Source organism: Thermobia domestica, chromosome 15 (assembly GCF_964235325.1).
Source record: "Thermobia domestica chromosome 15, izTheDome1.hap1.1, whole genome shotgun sequence".
NCBI lineage: Eukaryota > Metazoa > Arthropoda > Insecta > Zygentoma > Lepismatidae > Thermobia > Thermobia domestica.
The window spans coordinates 9,684,449-9,700,450 of NC_137468.1; the positions used below are offsets into that span (position 1 = coordinate 9,684,449).

Sequence of the window (16,002 nt, forward strand, 5' to 3'; positions counted from 1 at the left end):
GCTCCTTCTGGAACTTTGACGGTCTTACGTATACTATATCCATAAATTATAACGCACACACACACACACACACACACATATATATATATATATATATATATATATATATATATATATATATATATATATATATATATATATATATATATATATATATAATAAGAACCAATACATTTTTATCTCTATAAAGGCTTCAAAAACTCAATATAAACAAGCACACACATTCTATATCATTATTTTTCTTCTTTTAACAACAATTTTACATTGCAATGATCTGGTACGTACAGTATTAATCCAATTAACACATCTTTCTAATCTCCCAACACTAAGTTATGGCACCGACTGGAAAAATGAACTCTACGGCAATTGATGACTTATCATACTGTCTGTGTTCTTTGTTAATTAGTTTTTAAATAATATTTGTATTTTAATTCTACTGTTTATTTAAAATTATTCATTTTGTACTCTTTATTACAAAATAAACACAAATAGTATTTAAAAACTAGTTAACAAGAAACGTAGACAGCATGATAAGTTATCAACCGTCGTTGAGTTCATTTTTCTACTCGCTGTCATAACCCAGATTTTTTTGTAATTCAAATTCTGGTCACACTGTCATTTCTATGGATGCCAACACTGAAAATTCTTCCGATTCGTATTTTTGGGTGTAGAATAACATTATCTATTATTGAGGTAAGTTACATTTCATTATCTCTTTTCATTTACGAAAAACTGAGAAAAGAAAAAAATTGTTAGTTTTGAAAAATATTTAGTAGTATTCCCCCTTAGTACTAAAATATTATGATTTCAAGAGCCTCATTCCGTATCGGTTAACTTCGAAACAACGCAAAATCTGAGTTTTAGTTTGCGATAATATGTAGAAGTAGTGATAATAAATTTTGCAAGTTTCGCGTTCGACTACACATTTTTTCCAAATGCTGGTACGGAATGAGCACATAGTCTGCATACACAGCTATACGCGAATGTTGCGAAAACCGTACGATTAGATGAGCTAACAAATACCTCTATTCTGAAGAGAAGGAGGTAAAAGTCAGTGTACATTTTATTGTGAAAAACGAAAACATCCTTTGATATGTCTGTTGCGTGAAAAGACGTTTATATTAGTCCACTGCATGTTTATCTGCAACTATTTTATAATTTTTGATCTTAAAATAACTACGAATTCGCGATCACGACAAGAAAAATAAAAAGAAAGGATATTTAAAATTGTGAGTCTCAGTGATTAGTGGTCGAGCATTGTCTATTATTCGTGCAGATTGTGAAGAGGTCGGTATACATATCTATATTGGGCATTTCTCTAGCAGACAATTATACCGAATTTTGACATTTCTTACATTTGCAGATTAGGTTAAAGCTTTGTATTTCTTTCAGCAGAGCATGCACTAAATGTGGAACTCCATTACTACTTGCAGTACATAAAACCAACTTGTGATGGATGGCCATTAAAAGCACGAATGCTAAGTGAATCAGGGCAGCAGCGCAACAGGGGGACCAGGAGGTGCGTCCATAGGGAGTAGACGCATCAGGGACGGCTGTGTACGCATAAACGAAGATAATGGAAGAACCCACTTACACACTTTTCATCAAAATTCATTTCAGTATGCTATGCACTGACAGTAATTATTTATATTCGCTCCTTCATGAAAAATGTTTGACCGTATTTTACCAATAAATTTTCTGTTTGGTACAGCCGTCTGCTCGAGTGGACTCCTATATTGTATACAACACAAAATGCTCCTCAGTACCTTTTAACAAAATTCACATTGTATTGAGAAATTTTCATTTTTAATAGGCCTATTACGTCTCTGTAGGAGTGAAAGAATTAGCGAAATCGGCTTAAAGTTAGAGGTGCCCCTCCAGTTTCCATTTCAAACTTACAAAAAAGCATTTAAAAAGCGTTAAGTTAGATGGAGAAACTGCACTTTGAACAGAACATCCTTAGAAAACGATTCACAATAAATAGCAATACGAGGAATTTCACTTCTTTTTTAGTACAAAATTGGTCCAAACTTCCTAAGCTAACCTTACCCTACCCTACTTATCCCTACCTTAACTTACGTGAACAATGGCACATCCTGTGACAAAATCACTTGTTTTGCTCAAAGTGCAATGTTATCTGTTAGATTATGTTGCCTTTCGTTTAGAGGTACAGTTTCAGACGTACAATAAAAGCACTTACAACATATAAAATTGTTAGGTTGCGTTACGTTATGTTACCTTTCACTTACCTTCAGAACTTCGGCTTGTACAGTTCCGCTACTTCCAGGTGGAAATTATGCACAACTGATGATAGAGCCTCCTCTCTTTAAACAAATATTCTGTCAAATAATCTTCGAAGGGCAGGGTTTTAGAGCATTGGTTCGAATACCAATTGAGTCGTAATAAAGAAAGGAATCAACTTAGATAATAACCCGCCTTCACTCACTGTCGCTTGCTCGGTATTACTATGAGAACTGAGTATTGAGCTTTGATAAAGAAAAGAACCGACCTGGTTACTAGACCCCTTCACCTATATGTGCGGAGCGAACTAGCATTCTAGAACCTTCCCCCTTAATATAGATCCTCCGTGTATAATATTCTACTAGCGTGCTTTCCCGGCGCTCTCTGAAAGCAAATTTAACTTTCCTGACTGTATTCACATTTCAAGACAAAAACATCTTTGAATAGTATGTTACATGTTTTCATAGTTATTTCTCTTCCCATTCACTGTGATAGTGGTAAATCCTTGGTTTCTTTGTTTGGTCATCCTGGAAGACTCCTTGCGACCAAAAACTCCTAAAACACTTGTGGGAATCACTGCCAAAACCTTAAGCAGCAGAGGAATAGTCTGCAACACTTGTGCATTGTAACGAAGTCAGCTCGACTGCTTGTGATGCAACTAATCTACTCATCACTTTTCGCCGGCATTTGTAGTCACATCGAATTCAGTCTTACGATTGAAAGCTTTTCGAGGTGTATCAATATTCTGGTTAAAAATTGATTTAAAAAAAAAAAAAAAGAACTGGTTTAAACCAAAAAACGAAAAATGTTCGTAAAATCTTGATAAACACACATTTGTGGGTTATCACGTCACTCCCGCATATTTTTCGTATCATATTCAGACCTAAATTCCCCATTCATTACTCAAACAGATTATACTACAAAAGCAACTTTTTTTATATAAGTTTATGAATATTTCTTTTGTGATTTTATTATAGTTTGTGAATAAAAAATAAGAAGAATGCATAATGTAATTAATTAATATTTAGAATAAAAGAAACAATTACGCATAAGTCGAATATACAAATATAATATTTGGTCTAGGAATTAATTCGTGCGGTTGGTACGCACACATTGAAGCTGTAGTACAAACACAAAATACATAAATACCTTAAGAAAAATATTGTCCATCGCTAGCCACCACTTTCGCCCATCTGTCAGGCAATGTACGGATTCCGTGGCGAAAGAAGTCCTCATCCTTGGAAGCGATCCAGTCAGAGACCCATGTTTCGATATCTTCTGAAGAAGTAAACCGCTGTCCAATCAAATCGTTGTTCATGCAATCGAACAAGTAGTAGTCCGAAGGAGCAACGTCTGGTGAATACGGCGGGTGGGGTAAAACTTCCCATCCGACATTTTCTAAATAGGTTTTGACCGGTTTTGCGACATGTGGGCGAGAGTTATCATGTTGAACAATAAGTTTATCATGTCTGTTCTCCCATTCTGGTCGTGTTCTGGCCAGAGCTTGCTTCAAACGCATTAATTGTCGTCGATAACGTTCTCCATTCATAGTTTCACCCGGTTGCAGCAGCTCATAGTACACCACACCTTTCATATCCCACCATATGCACAGCATAACCTTTGCACAGTGAATATCTCGTTTTGGTTGTGATGGACCTGGTTCACCTGGTTTCACCCAGGCCTTTTTTCGTTTAGGGTTCTCGTAATGGATCCACTTCTCATCACTCGTAATAATTCGATGCAGAAACCCCTTTCTGCTCTGTCGTTGAAGCAGCAATTCGCAAATGGTTTTTCGTCTTTCAACGTCTCTGTCTTTCAATTCATGTGGAACCCAATGTGACATCTTTTGAATCATTCCCATGGCTTTCAAGCGTTTGGAGACTGTTGTTTGATCAACGCCTAATGCTGCTGCAAGTTGTTCCTGCGTTTGACACGAATCCTGCTCGAGCAATGCTGTCAATTCTTCGTCTTGAAATTTTTTGGCTGTCCAGCTCGCTCTTGGTCTGCCAAGCCGAAATCACCACTTCTAAACCGTGCAAACCACTTCTGACACGTTCGCTCAGCTAGAGCATGGTCACCATACACTTCCACCAAAATACGATGACTTTCAGTCGCACTTTTCTGCATGTTAAAGTAATGCAGCAGGACACCCCGCAAAAACACTTTATCAGGCACAAATTGCGCCATGTTCACTTAACTACAAACTGGTGTTGTTGACGCTTTAATCCACTGCCCTATACTACGAACGATACGCGATGACAGGGGTTTGCAACACATGTGTGGATACACGTAACTGTGGGACGCTCCGTTCGTTGCGCCATCTCTTGTCCACCCGCACGAATTAATTCCTAGACCAAATACTAAAAAAAGAAGCATATAATAATTACAAAAATATGTAAATTGCTAATAGATAACTTTAACTTGTCATACTATACATTAGTTATACTTTTTTTTTTTTTTTTTTTTTTTTTTTTTTAGTTTAGTTTATACTTAATGTCCTGATGACAGCTTCTTAGAGACTTTATGTTGAAGCTTTGAACGGAACGAAGTGAATCCGAAATGGTGGAGGCCGAATGAATGATTGTTGAATGATTCCGAATGAATGATCCTTGGTCTATAAAATTGATTTTTTTATACCTGTAAATGTCCTTGTCACAACTAGTTGACACTTTATTTGAATCTTAAAATGTCCAAATTATAGTTTTTTGCAGGGTGGAAAAAAATCATGATTTTTTTCAAAAAAATCATTTTTGTTGATTTTTTTTATTTAAATCGATTTTTTTGATTTAAATCAAATCTTTTTCTTCGTATAAGTCGCGAACTGAAGAAAAAACATTAGGAAATAGTATTAAATGTTAATTATGTCATTTAAGTGAAAGTATTGGGTTTTAATTTTAAATTAATTCCCAATCGTTAACCTATTTCAATCCCAAACAATGTTTCTTAAGCATTAAGGAAAAAGTACAGCAATGTTTATCAACATAACACTTTTCTTTTCACGAAAGTTACTGATATTTGGCAGGGGCATATTTTTAAACAATTGGAACTAGCTAGCGGCACGAAATACATATAAAGTACATAAATTTCGCCTAAAATTAACTAACTCACTCTATGACCTATGGAACCCGGAGGTTCAACGCCATGTTCACAAAAGCTCTCCTGACTTCTATCCTTAGTCAACTGAATCCAGTTTCTATTTTGTATTCTTATTTCTGCGAGATCCATCTTAATATTGCCCTCCCATGTGCGACTAGGTCTTCCTAATGGTCGTTTTCCGATTGGACTTCCAGTTAAAACTTTGAAAGCGTTCCTACTTTTTTCTATTCTAGCTACATGTCCTGCCCACCTGAGCCTCCAAGATTTGATGACCCTAACAATGTTTGGTGAATGGTATAAATTATGCAGTTTCTCATCATGAAGTTTTCGTCATTTCTCATTTCCGTTCCTTTTGGTTCCGAATATTCGCTTCAGGATTTTGTTCTCAAATACTTTCAGTCTGCCTTCTTCCCTCAGCGTAAGCGATCATGTTTCACAATCATACAGCACAACAGGCATAATTACCGTTTTATATATTTTAAGCTTCAAATTCCTCGACAGAATTCGCGACGACAAGAGATTTTGAACTGAATAATAACACGAATTCCTGCTGGAATTTTCTGCAGGAATTCCAAAATAAAAAAATTCAAGATGATCAGTTCCAGAAGAACAAACATTTGTGATTGTTAAAAATATGCTTTATGTGACGTGAAAAACAGTTCAAATGCGAGTTGTCCGTGCATTTAAGACATCTATACATAGCAGGCACGTTTTTATACTTTTCTGTTGGCTATTTTATTTCCTCTGACATTTTTTCCTGTACAGGCGCGGCAAATTTTCTGCGATCACATCGCAGATCGCGGCATGTTCTGCAATGGGGTCAAGTATCCACTTTATCAAAAGTATTATTCGATATTTTAACGCATCCAAAATTTGTCGTATTACGATCCCGAGGAACTTAATTTCGCCCAAAATTTTAAAATTATTATTATTATTATTATTATTTGTTTTGGAAAGGGGATCGGACCCCTCTAAATACGCCCCTATTATCTGGAAACAAAAAAATAGACGTGGACACAAAAGAGTTTTCATCTTAAATGTCCATGGTGATTTCCCCATTGCAATAAAAATTTTAAAACCCTGTGTTACAAAGAGAAGAAAGCAGGGTTCACCTGTAACCCGTTCAAATGGGATTTTCCCTGATCGTTCCCTATATGATACTCGTTTTCATACTGTGCTTGCATACATTTGAGTGTCATTGTATTATGATTATTATCTTCCATAATCAAAATAACAGAAGAGAAACGGGATTTTACTTACTTTCACTTTCAATTAATTCATTTCGGAATTTGATTTAAATCAACGATTTTTATTTTAAAAATCAAGTGATTTAAATCTTGATTAAAATCGTGATTTAAATCAGACTGATTTAAATCAATCCACCCTGGTTTTTTGATAAATATTATTGTTATGTATACAAATATAAAGTATTGATTATTTTTGTTTTTTTGTTCAGTTTCGGAAAATCCGTGTATTTGTCCACCAAAACATTACCAGATATTTTGTTTTTAACTTTTTTTGCAAACTAGATTAGATTACAGATGCACATATTGAGGTTGTGGGAAAGTTTATTTTTTAGTTTACACAACCTTGACCTCATGTTATTTTTTATTTTTGGATGCTTTGACTATTCTCTCACCTTCCGCGTACCAAATATTCGCACTGAAAAAATATTATTTTAATTGTCCATTCTGTTTCATGTTAATAATAATAATAAAAAAACTTTATGCACTAGTAAGTGATAATTCACATATTATATAATAGTTATTATTGCTATGCAACTGCAACCAAAGAAAAATTCTAAATATTGTTTTGTTTTAATAATGTTTACTATTGATAGCATATATATTGAAATACCGTACTTTGGAAGGGGGGGAGGTCATGCAAACCTCACGAAAGGCATTTACTGAAATCAGAAGTATCTTTGGTATCTATTTATGTGTAAATGAGTCAGAGCCAAAGTGGACTCAAATAATTCTTATCTTTATTCACTTTTCTTACTGATATGCAAATTAAGTCGTCGTATTCTCTAACTTGGATTAGTAAAAGTCATGGTGAACTTACTTGAACTTAAGTAGTTCTTCTGTACTTTGTAGTATTTGGAAATTGTCTGTATGTAATTCTGTATAATGGTTTCACTTGTGCAACTGCTTGTCGTTTTGAACTGACACTTGACAATTATATTAACAAGTATGTAAAGATCAGTACAACGTATCAGGAGTCCTTCGTTGAGTTGAGTTGATTTTGAGTTTATCGTCCCGTTCAACAGCGAGGCTATATGAGACGTGGACCTACTGATTAACGTGGAATCCGAACCACATGAGCTCCCACCGGAAATCGAACCCGGGTGTCCTGCGTCAATGGCGCGTACGCTAACCGCTTAGCCACGGATGAGCTCAAAAAGAGTCCTTCGTAAGTGAATCGAGAGACTATCGCATTTGTGGCCAATTAGTCCCGGTTTCGAGTTCAAGTGGAGAACAGTTTGTTTCGGATGTAAGTCTAGAAACGATTTGAACTTCGCTTTAAGCTTATGTGACCCTTCCAGCATAACCTGGTTGTTGCATAATAACACCAAGGCTAAACGAACTCATTTCTGTCCATATCTGATATAAATACATAGAACAAATAATTTAAACAAAAAAAAAAAAAAAAAAAAACAGGTTTAAACCCAAAAAAAAACTTTTTTTTAAAAAATAAAAACCACGGTTTTTGCCAACTCTGTCACTAACCCCCTACAGAGAATAACAGTGATCGATATAAGAATATGACGCAAACCACTGCCGATCGAGTAGTTAGCTGTCGACGTGATAACACCTGTGAGCATGCTAAAGAAAATCAGCATAAAATTAGTGCTTTTTCGGAAAATACTACAATCTTGACCATGCTTTCTTTTCTCAGAAAATTTTGCCTGAGCAGAAGGGGGAAAATCAAGATGGTAAGGGACTGCACTGGAACATTATGTGATAAAGGACATACCTTGTGACATGTAATCGCGCGTTAATTTCTTAGTTCCGTAAAGGAAAGGAGAATTACGATAACCCGTCTGGACAAAAGCACCCAGTGAGTAGCTGATTTCACAGCTGGGACAGCGAAAATGTGGAGGTCCCTGGGAGGTCTAGTGAATTGCAAACTGAAGGGGTGGTTCAGAGAGTAAGCGACGCATAATGTGTGATTGGCATGTGGCTGTGGATGATTTACCGAATGTGACAGGTTTGGGAAAAAGCAACGAGCCTTTGCATTGTAACTAACACAGGATTTCAAGATGAAGAAAGTGTGCGCGCGTTGGGTGGTATATTAACTAACCATCGAACAGAAACGTGTGCGTGTACAGTGTTGCACACACTTATTAGTAGAGACCGAATGTTTAGGCACTAAAACCTGGAAAATAGGCACTAAAATGTAACTCGAAATAATGAAGATAAATACTCAATACCATTAAAAAATAAATTCAAGTCATAGATAATGTTCAAAGAATATAGAAACATACTTGTTTGCTAAATAATATTTTCTTTTACTGTATATACAGAAACGAGGCATGTTATGCATTGCACATACTGAGTGAATCTGAAAGATGTGCACATACTTCGGGAGGTGATTCGTGACATGAAAAGAAGACAAAAAGTGCTGTTGCATGTTGTCGAATTCTGCGTCGTGTTCGAGTGACAGGGGTGCCAAATTGGAGTCGAAATCGAATCCTGACAATTGGAACGGGACACAAAGGTGCGCACATACTTCAAATGATGATTCGTGAAATTCAAGAGGAGTTTTATCTTCTTTTCATGTCACGAATCACCTCCCGAAGTATGTGAACATCTTTGAAGTTCATCCTGTATATATATTGTAACGTGCCGCGAGCTTGTGTTTACAAACACATTATATAAGTAAATATGTGTGTATTATGTTACGTAAATTATGTATTTTCCCAATGAAGGCTTATTTGAAGAAAATGCATAGAATAGGCAATATTAGGCAATAAAGCAATTATTTAGGCAGTAAAGGCCGAAATAGGCAAAATAAAGTTAGCTTAAATCGAAACTATAATCCCCAATATAAATTTTAAAACGTTACTTTTGATCACATCTTTAACCCTTAATGGCACTACTCTTTTCTTATCGTAGTTTGCACTTTCCGGGCCTGCGAGGCCCACGTACACTGTAGTGTGAACATATGAACATAATTTAATGGAGATTGCTCTGAAAATGTACATTATTCAGATATTTGCAGCATTCCACTTTGGTTTTCCTGTCTCTAGAACTAGGGCACAAGTGGCATCGTTTCCTCTTCTTTTCTTCAGGCCTTGGTGGCTTATCAATCTTGATACCACATCTTAACAAATTCTCTCTTACAGACCTTTTCAAAGTAGATGACTCAACTCTTCTCAACATTAGGAGTGTAATCAAATCACAAGCTAGCTCCTTGATGAAAATCCTTTGCTTATGCTCCTTTTGGATATTCCAATTCGGATTATGATATTTGAAGACAAGATAAGAGTTTAATACTGCTACGTCTAACATAGTCATAAAAAAACCAAAGGCCATCTTCGAATTTGTCCTTTGCACGAATATTCTCGCAGTTTTTGATCCATCAAATCGAGGCCTCCTTTATTTTTATTACAGTAGTTGATTTCCGGCTTCCTTTTTTGGTGATTATCATCGATCATCGAATCATGATGCATGCTGCTAATGAGAATCACACTTTTGTTCTTTTTAGGAACATAACTGACCATTGTTACATCATTACAAAAAACAAATTCGGAAGAATAAACACTTCTTTTATGATTAGACCTCATGATGGGAGGGATGCTCCTGTTGTGAGTCCTAACTGTTCTAACCATTGTTATGTTTTTTATGAGAAGGTATTCGGCTAAAGGAACGCTTGTGAAATAATTGTCTGTTGTTATGTTACGTCCTTGGTATTGACTAAGGGAAGACACCAAACGCTTGACAACTTCTGCTGCAAGACCTTTTTGAACTGGTTCACCACTTTTTCTGCCACAATAGAAATATCCGTCAAAAGCATAGCCAGATTTAGCATAGCACATCCAAAACACTTTCATTCCATATTTTGCGGTTTCTTTTAGGCATATATTGAGTAAAAGGATATCTTCCTCTAAATGAAATCAACTGTTCGTTAATTGTTAGTGATTTGCTAGGGATAACAACTTGTTTACACTTTCTTTAGAAACAGTTCCACACATAGGACACGTGCGCATCTTTTTTCAGTCTTTTTACGAAACTCTCGTGTTCTCTTATTATCCAGGCGTAAACAGCTTAAAATACATTTAAATCTGTTGACAGACATTGTAGCGTTGTGATGCGGATTTGAGTCGGAACTTTGAAACTGTTCTCTGACTGATACATTCCAATTTTTCTCGATCCAGCCAAAAGTAGAAGTCCTAAAAACGCTAACATTTCTTCCTTGTCTACTTCTCTCCATTTCTTACGAACCTCAGTTGCTGCTCATCTTCCTTGCAAATTAGAACACAACACAATTTCTTCCAAAATGTCATGTGTAATGAATAAATCAAACGCCGCGCGAGGAGAATTAGTAAATGTTCCCTGCCGTGGTCCAGGAGCTGGACGTATAATATTGTGAGATCTAGTCTGAGATTGTTTGCCAGGAGAACTTGACCAAGAAAGTCCGTCTTTTGAACGCAATTTTGCACTTATAATATTCGATATTCCGTTACTTGCCTTTGCATCAGACTCATTTTCATAGGCAGTTTCATTTGTATCATTTTCACCAACCTTATGCAGTAAAGCTACATTTGGAAAGATGTAACTCTTTTTTATTTTGAAAACTACTCAGGATTTCATCGGAAAATATTCTCAAAATCTTTGCAGGATCTATGTTCAAACATATAAAGATATTAACTGCTAGTTTCGTGCGTAAAAGAAGTAGTGTATTTATTTTCTAAATATTAGAGTATTATAATATCAAACAATAACTTTCGTTATCAACAAATTGTGAAAGAAATGTAATGCCATCTAGTAGTTAGAAGTAAAACTATGATATAGTATATTTACTTCAACAATTTGAAGGAAATGAAGAAAGGCAGAGCATGTACACAAAATAATGAATAATTTGAGTTGGGTCTACAAGGCCCGGATTGTGCAAAAGCGGGGTATATAAGGAAAATATGTTTAAGTTCAAAAAGTTAAAATTACAAAACGCAAAGGATATCACCATAACAGATTTGAATATTCAACTGCTGATGTCAAGAAGACTTAGCCTCATACATATATATTTATGAGACTCATAGCCGAAAATAATATCTTCCGGGCCTCCCAGGCCCGGATTGTGCCAATAAGGGTTAATATTAAAGAATAGGCATTTTGCCTAACATCCGGTCTCTAATTATTAGCCTTACGTAAAGCAAATCCAGAACAGTTGTTTTCTCGTTTGGGGATGCAGGACGAGTCTTTTGTTCGGCTGCAAAATTAAATAAATAAATAAAGTGGAATTAAAATATAATCAATTCAATGGAAGTTTGCGAGAACTCCACGGCCCAAGAAAACATTACCATCACCATCATGTGCAAAACACGGATGCAATCCTGCTCGGCGACTACTTTCACTGCCTGTCAGATTAAACAGTGAAACAGTGACATATATTGTGAACTCCTTCCCCAACTGCAACGAGTACGAAGATTGATTCATTTATATTGAGCCGAAGTCAATGTGCAAGTGTACTGCGCATACGCAACCCATCACCGTGAGTTGCCACGAAGCAAGCTACAGTATCTCGTTAGACAGTAGAATAATGTGGTCGAGTGTAGTCTGAAGCCGCCGAAACCAAAAAAAATTCTGGGAGGGGTTCATTGTGATCCTCTTCAACGCTCAGTTCACTACGTCACGCATCGTAGAAATGTGTAAAGTGCCACTGATCTGTTATTGTGTAGTAATTTTCGTGTAGATCGTGCTATTGTGAATTGTGTTATACGGAAATATGCGGCACAGAGTTCTGAGCCCACCACATCGACGTGAGCAGCTAGACACCAGCCTCCCATAAAGAAAATCCTTCCCTATTGCATGTGGTTCAACGTATGGCTCAGTTCGGCAAAAGTCGTCATCGTGTGATGACCAGCATATGCCGCACATCGCAGGCGACAATCAAACATACTATTCACAAGGATTAACACCTCACGGTCGTTCACAAGAGCAATATGCACGCCCTGAAACCGTGTCATATAGCTGAGCGAAAAAGGAACTGCAGGTGGCTATATGACCATCATCTTGCGGGTAATCGGTGGAAGTTTATTTTTACCCTTGATTAGGTGTTGATTTACCTCACAGACTGTAGTACAGTTCGTGTCATTACATACAAATCTGTTGACGCCAAGGACCGATGCACGATTTCCCACCAGTGTGTAGAGAGTTTTCCAAGAAAATTCATAATTGTGGGCGGCTTCTCGTATAGGGGCGAATTGCGTCTTCCGAAAGATGGAGTGAAACGTCAAGATCAGTGCTTCATACTACCAGACTCATGTACTGACTGAAATGTACCAACATTGTACGGCCAGGACGTGAACCAGCCACCAAGATAAATCATCCAACCATACTGCGAAAACACTGCCGGAATTCTTTCGCCGTATGGAACAAGAAACCGGATTTGCGGCATTTCTCTTCTCTGCCATTCCTGTCAAGAGTCCAGATGCCGGCCCAATAGACTATTGTTCCTTCAGATTCCTCAAGCGGCGCCTGTCCCATCGTTGAGTCTCCCGCTCTGTGAATAGTCTGTAAAGAGGAATGGAATGCAATACCCATAGTCTAGCTGCAAGGCAGTCCCGCAATGGAGATTTCAATGCTGGACAATAGTCAGGAGGGGTGATTTGCAGATCGAACACAATCGGTGGTGGAAACACGGCATTTCGTAGGTAAGTGGCACATCCAAATCCGCGCCACCTTAAATGAAACAACCTCTAAACTCAGCAATGACAACTAGGGAAATGGTCTGAATACATCCTTCTTTTATACGATAATACAAGGCTTCACGCTTCCACGTACAACAAGAACTCCTCAGGAATTGGAATTTACGGTGTTGCAATATACACCATACTCCCCTGATTTAACATCTTCGGATTACACACCCATTGACAATATGAAACACGTCTGCGAGGACAGTCCTTTCCCAATACTGTTGGCCACAAGTGGGGCTGCAGCCCTGAAATTGTGGTTCAACCAGGCAGTCAAAAAATTCCCACAACGATGGTGACTGTGTATCCAGGCTTTTTTTTTTTTTTTCCCTAACATTCGCAATGAGATTAGTCTTTAATCAATACAAAACACCCAAGTAATAAGCCTACACACTACTGACGAAAGGTAGTCATGCATTCTAGCCGAAACATAGAAGTTCGTACCAAAAAATCTTGTAGTTATAGCATGAATATATGTTAGGGTTTAGTGGATTGGTGTGTAGTGATTTATTTGTGCATGTTTCAGTGTCAGTTGCCATATAAAGAGCAAGTATAACTTGTTTGGATTAACTATATGTATTAAATTTTACATTACTGTTGTAAAATTGCGGAACATTCATTGCTATAAGGTTTTTAACATTACTTTTAATGTTGTTTTTCTTACAACTGTTTATTTCAGGTACAATGAGCAGTGAAACGGAGTTTTGTTTACGATGGAATAATTTTTATTCCAACGTATCGACTGCTATCGCTAATCTTCGTGACAATGAACAGTTTTGTGACGTCACGATAGCTAGTGCTGGACGTGTTTTTAAAGCACACAAAAATATATTATCTGCTTGCAGCTCGTACTTATGGAAAATTTTAAAGGTACGTATAGTGGAAGGGACGGATATATATGCAAAATAAGTAAATAAAATAGACTAAAGTATGAAAGACTAATACTATGAAAATCTCTCTTTGTCTTGAAACAAATACAAGATTACTTAATAATTAGGCTCATTAGGTGGGGAAAATCTTCGTTATATTTACAACATGCGTCAATTCTACTGTTTGGTCTGTTATTGAAGTAGAACTTTATTAAAGTTTTTTACTTTTTATCCCAGTACTTCCTGAGAGCAACTATAGTTGCATCATAGTTGAAAACATATTACGGGAAAATATAGAGTACATTTTTAAAATTTAACTACAAAAATAACTTCATTAAATTGTGGTTTTTCTGTTGTAATCTTCAATTGCGTTGTAACTTTTCTTTGTTAAGAGAGTTTTTAATGTTTATTCTGCTATCTGTTCCTCACTTCGTTGGTAATGGTAGGTATTCGTGATTACGTGCATAAATTTCATAATATATTTAGTTGTAAGTCGGGCAATTGCTGGTAATCAAAAAGAAAATTATTTTTCTTGAATCCTTTTGAAGTCATTGTTAGGTCAACGGTGTGTTTATTCTGTTTAAAATCTGTGTGCAACTGTAATTGGACGGTGTTATGCAACAACCACTCAACCCACAAATTAAAAAAAAAAAAAAAAGAAAAAGAAAAAAAAAGAACTCTGCTAGAGGGTTCGAACATATGTAGGGAACATACTAAAAAAAAATCCTGGTAACGTGTTTGCCATCGGTCTGCCATCTATGAAGAGGAAAGTCAACCCACATACGGTAATATCTTATGAGGCCGAGAAACCTATAACTGCGATTTCCTCAAAACTGACTCGTTGTGGGTTGAATGCTTGTTTCATAACACCACCCAATTGCATTCAGGAACTGGCAACAACGCTGAGAGTATACTGCACTATTATAATGTTCATTTGTCATTTCAGTACGTAGTTTAGTGCACATTACAATGAAAGACTTGTTTTCATCATGTTGAGCCATATTAAGAATTTAAGTGCCCATGAAATACTAAATTTACTTGAATCTGGGGATGATGATGGAATGAAAATTGGTGTTTCTCCACCAATGCTTTGTCAGATAGGGGACTCCAATTTGAGTGATTCTGCAGCTGACGGTAATTAGGATAGAGTTCCAAGGCGAGTATTGATGTAATGTGATGTGAATAGAACAGATTTCAAGAGCCAATGCCAGGACTTGTAGGCGAGTATAGTGGGGAAGAAATGGAGTGGAGTGGGGTGGACCTTTCAGACCAGTTTCAGCAAACGTTTCTAATATACCAACTATTAGAACTAAAAAATAGTGGTGTTCCTTTTTCTCTTGGACACGTACAATTTCGGTTGTAAGTGGATGGTTATTATACTGAAGAATCTGATACAAAATAGATGAGTTCAATTTTAAAAGACAGTGCACCCTACAATTGCTTTCACATGGAACCCCACCGAAACCCAAAGGTGTTCGTGCGACTACTCCCTTTTGAGATGTTCATGACGCAATAAGGTTTGATAGAAAGGACCACTGAATTGTTGGCGAATCGAAGTACAAAATTTTTAAAATCTGCTCAGGCGAACTCAGTATCTGTGTGAAAAGTGTGATTGTTCTTCAAAACATTTCATACCACGTGAATATATCTTACATGTAGGACATTGTACTGGTCTTACAAATGCGGATGTCAGTGATAAAAATTAATTTAGAACTGTAATATTACTATTATTTATGTTACGATTGCTCATCTATTTGTTAGATTAATTTTGCATGCAGTATGTAACATTTTGTGCGATAATATATTAGGAACACAGCAGAAAAAAAAGAGTGTAAACAAACATTGCGTACTCATTGAAGTAAGTAGTTATTCATGGTATAT

At 36.5% G+C, this 16,002-nt stretch overlaps 1 protein-coding gene across 2 annotated transcripts in view; it reads left to right on the forward strand.

The window, feature by feature from the left end:
* Positions 1–1,031: 1,031 nt before the first annotated feature.
* Positions 1,032–16,002, forward strand: part of LOC145672065 (uncharacterized) — a 33,022-nt gene continuing 18,051 nt past the window's right edge. Inside the window, exons 1-2 of one of the 2 annotated variants that reach the window (XM_081741299.1) lie at positions 1,032–1,229; positions 13,932–14,122. In XM_081741299.1, the coding sequence (XP_081597425.1) occupies positions 13,937–14,122 (186 nt within the window). In that variant the 5' untranslated portion in view covers positions 1,032–1,229; positions 13,932–13,936. Of the gene's footprint in view, positions 1,288–13,931; positions 14,123–16,002 lie in introns of both variants that reach the window. The other variant, XM_081741298.1, reaches the window with a different exon arrangement.